Genomic DNA, 4,290 nt, shown 5'->3' with positions numbered 1-4,290 from the left:
TATATATATATATATATATATATATATATATATATACAGTGGCTAGAAGTATAACTTGCATACACCCCTATGCATGTATACGCGTGTATGCATATGTATGCAAGGGGGGTTTATGCATGTGTATGTACCTTTATATGCATGCACATGTTCTATGCACAAGAATGTGCTCGATGTGCTTCTGCTGTTCCCTTTTTAAGGGAGGGTCTCTCCCTCTGTGGTTTGCCACCACGATTTTTAAGCAGATCTGTTGAAGCGCTAACAGTTCACATGAATGCATTTTACTTGTGCAGAAGCCCCTCTCTCGGTTGGGTTCTGTCTTCTTGCACAGGATTAGAGAGTAGTAGAAACCATATTGAAATAGACATATGAGCATATCCGAGGGCACGGGAAGCGAGAGTCGGTAGCACGCGGAAGCCTCATGTGCGCTTCTTCCCTTTATCCGAAGAGGATGAGGGTAAGACTCCTGTGGAGCGTGCGTTTCTTTCTCTGGTGGCTTCAGGCTGATCGCAACCTCAGAAACGATCCCAGATCCAACGACGGAAGCGTACAGCCCGACATACAACGAGGCAAGTGTTCACCGCCGCCAGTCGGATTTTCGTATCCAGTTGGCTAGCTGTCTAGCTTCGTAGCTAGCGAGACAGGCAATTCGATGGCTACCGAGTTGGCCGGGCTGCAGATTTATTGCCTTCCAGCGTAGCACTGTGTGCATCCTGGGTTTGTTCGTAGCTGGGGTTTTCGCACGTTGAGTTATTGCTCCATGCAGGGTTGGAGTTTGTGTGTCGCGACCTGGTGTCTACACTGGCGTACGGTGGAGAGACTATATTGGTGTTTCTGCCTGGAATTGCGGAAATTTCGACTTTGTTTGAAACGCTGGCGCCTCTGGAACGCGGGGAGGGAGAGGCTGTTAAGGCTGGCAAGGACGGGGAGGCCAGCGGCACAGGGGAGACACCCGGAGCACCGGGTGAAGGAGCAACAGAAGAAGGATCGCGACCTGAAGCGCCCCTGTTCAAGTTGTTTGTGCTGCACTCAACAATCGGCCGCGAGGAACAGGCAGAAGTCTTTAGCCCCCCTCCGCCCACCGTCTGTCACGTCGTCCTCGCCAGCAACATCGCGGAGAGCTCGTTGACATTGCCCAATTGCCGCGTTGTCATTGACTTTTGTCTCCGCAGACAGATGATCTATGACCGTGTAAACCCTAATCACCAAACCCTACCCCCGCCAGTGCCCGCCGCTAGTCGCCAGCTGGCGACTAGCGAGTAGATACCTTCTTCTGTCCCTCGACTACGCGAATTTTCTGAGGTTTCAGTAGACAGCTAATGGAGACACAATCACTGCAATTCCACATCTGCATGCAGCAGACCCCCACACACCTGGTAATAGATGTGGGGACGCAGCGAGAGGGAGCAGCTCTTGGGCTGAGTTCGCTAACTTCGGATTGTATTAACAGCTGCGTACCAGCCAATTCACCATTACCAGAGATGTCTGCCCATCTGTCTCTGTCGTCTGTCGCTCCCTGCATCCAGCCTCTTGAACGTTTGTGTATGTCTGTGCCTCGCGCTCCACTTGTGGCCTTTGGTTGCCTTTGTGCCTGCGCGCTGCCGTGCGTGTCTGATGCAGAAGCGCCACGCGTCAGCGCTGGTCAAGGCCTGGACGTCACATGCATCTTCCCAGCAGCGCAGTGGAAGGACAGGTGAGGGCTAGGCGTTTCTCCCTGTGCCATTCTGTTCGTCGTGATTGATCTTTCCTCGTATCTGTCTGCTCTCGTTGCTGCACCTCCACTCCTCTCTCGCGCTGCTCTCCGCGGCTCCTATATGCGTCTCTGGGTTTGGCTCACGTGCTCACGCCTGGCGTCGCTCGTATGTTGGGTCTCCTTCGGCGTTGCCGACATGCCCTAATTGCCTTTGATGTGCCTCTGACAACCCCCTTAGCTGTCCCGTTTTTGCACCCTGTACCATCCTTCCGGTGTGGGACTTTTACCCCGATGCCTCCTCTTGTTTTCCGGCTGTTGGCCCTGTCGCTGGCATCTTCTTAGTTGTGTATATGTGTTTATGTGTATGTGTGTATATGCATTAGCATGCCTATATGCGTATGCGTATGTTAGCATATGTGTATGCTTGTATCCGTTGTTAGTTGCGCTATTTTCTATGTGTGGGTTGCGTGCAAACTCTGACTTATTTTTTCCTGACGTACGTATTCTGCTCCTCCTTTTGTGTCGTAGTCTGTTGGTTTCTGCGCTGCTGGCTGCTTTGCAGGCCGTGTGTTCCCTGGAGTCTGCGTGCGTCTAGTGCCATTACGATTTTACCAGACGAGCCTCCGTGTATTCGATCTCCCCGAGATGCAGACAGCGCCTTTGGACAAATTGTACATTACTGTCGCCCACATGACAAAGCGCCTGAATGCCATCGCCCGCGAAGCGCATGCAACGCCCACTCCGGAGGGGGGTTCTGCTCGGCTGCCTGACGAGCCCAAGACAATCCAAGGTATATAAACGCTTCGAATCACACACTACAGCCAAAAGGGGACGTATAGATGTGCACGTTCTCCCACCAGCAGGAAACTGGCCAAGTTCGTGTGGCGTCCAGGAAGGGCTCCTGTGGCGTCCATTGCTTGTGTTCAGACTGCATGCGCGCCGGCTCCTTAACTCCCGCTCAGCTCCTTCTCCTCACTGTACAGCCACCCCCGGCCTCTGCACTTCAATATGCCCAGGCAAGCTCCAGACCGTTTTGCTGCTACTCTTGTGGAGGCGGCTACTGGTGCCCAGTGGGCTCCATGGAGGGTCATTCCAGACCCAGATCCTGCTCCATTTGTTGACACGACCGCTGCTATTGCTGCATCGACGTCTATTGACCCTGATGCTGCTATTGCTGCTGTTACTTCTGTGGTTGCTGCAGTTGAGGGGCTGTTGCTCCTTCACCGGTGGCAGCCCTTCTTGATCTCTGATACTGAGGGCTCCGGGTGTTTGCGTAGGGATTTTGTGTTTTTCAGGCAGATCTTAAGAGCCAGGGAGCACTCGATGCGAATGGGGATATAACGAGCCTGGGCTACCTGATGATGCAGCTGCCAATAGATGTGCGGCTTTGCAAGTGAGTCCTTGGACGCAGAGGCCTGTGTGTTTTCTTTTTCCGGGTGTGAGGTAGGTTGAAAGGTGTCTTGCTATGCCGTCCTTACTTCAGCTCGTGAGAATACATGTGTCATGGGAACTCATACGAGGTGGTGGGCAAGGGCCAACAGACGGCAGCATTGTGAGCTGTATATAAGAATTAGGCATGCTATTCTGTGTTTTGCAGACTAATATTCCTAGGTATTGCTTTCGGCTGCCCACTGGACGCCGTGGTGCTGGCTAGCTGTCTAGCTAGCTCCGATTTGTTCGCTTTCCCAGCGCTGATGCTACTTCAAAGACACTCCAAGGCGAGTGCAGGATATGAGGCCGCGTTACAGCTGCAGCAGCAACTGAAGTCAAGGGCTTTGTTCGATGGCGGCCACTTCTCCGAGCCGCTTATGCTGCGGTGAGCGAGTTATATTTACGTCTGAGGCGCAGACCCTAAAACCGTCACGCGCAGGCCCAGCCTCACCTGTCATAATTCCCCTTTCCGGACTCTGCAAAGCGTGCAGTTGCTATGATTTGAACCAATTTAGGTGCGGTGCCGGTAGTACTGCCTGTACACCGTAACACCGTTTATGAGCTGTCCAGTGTTGTGGAGTGGCGTCCTTCGCGTTAGAATGCACCGTGGGCTCGAGGGATGCCTAGTGTGTTTAAGGTTCGGGCGTCGTGTAGGCATGCCGTTGCCCCGACCGAACTCTTTTTCCTTCCGTATGCTCTGTTGTGTGTAGAGGTGCTTTGCTACTGCAGCTGCTGTGGGAGCATTGTACTGTGTTTTGTGTTGGCCCAAGGGGCTACTCTCTGTTCTGTCCTCCGCCTCTGTCTTGTTGTGTATCTTCCTGTTGCGTACGGTCTGTGGTAGTTTGGTTTCCTCTGAAGTTGTTAGATGCGTTGTGCTGCTGCTCTTCTGCCCATCTTCGAATGGCTGCTGCTGCTTCATGCATGCGCCTCATGAGCCGCTTTGTTTCTCGTAGGAACTGCTTTGTTGAGTTTCTCTTACACTTTGCGGGTTCGACAGCTGAACTCCGCTCGCGCCTGGCGCGGCAGGCAGCAGGGAGCCGCCCCCGCCGATTGGAATTGAACATGAAGGTGAGCCGCCTGGGGACTCAGCAACATATTGACGGCAGCACGTGATCCCTGCAGCTGCAACAAAACCTGCACAGACTGAGACATATATATATATATATATA

At 53.0% G+C, this 4,290-nt stretch overlaps 1 protein-coding gene across 1 annotated transcript; it reads left to right on the top strand.

Moving 5' to 3' along the window:
- Window positions 1–448: 448 nt before the first annotated feature.
- EMWEY_00057400 (DEAH-box RNA/DNA helicase, putative) lies at window positions 449–4,189 on the top strand (the record flags this gene model as incomplete). Its single annotated transcript, XM_013480620.1, has 7 exons — window positions 449–454; window positions 727–1,188; window positions 1,618–1,690; window positions 2,253–2,480; window positions 2,990–3,083; window positions 3,288–3,506; window positions 4,075–4,189. Coding segments are annotated over 7 exons (1,197 nt in total), but the record flags the coding sequence as incomplete, so codon positions are not given.
- Window positions 4,190–4,290: the final 101 nt, after the last annotated feature.

Source organism: Eimeria maxima, genomic scaffold, assembly GCF_000499605.1.
Source record: "Eimeria maxima Weybridge genomic scaffold, Emw_scaff2138, whole genome shotgun sequence".
NCBI classification, from domain to species: Eukaryota; Apicomplexa; class Conoidasida; order Eucoccidiorida; family Eimeriidae; genus Eimeria; species Eimeria maxima.
This window is presented reverse-complemented; position numbering and strand designations above follow the sequence as displayed.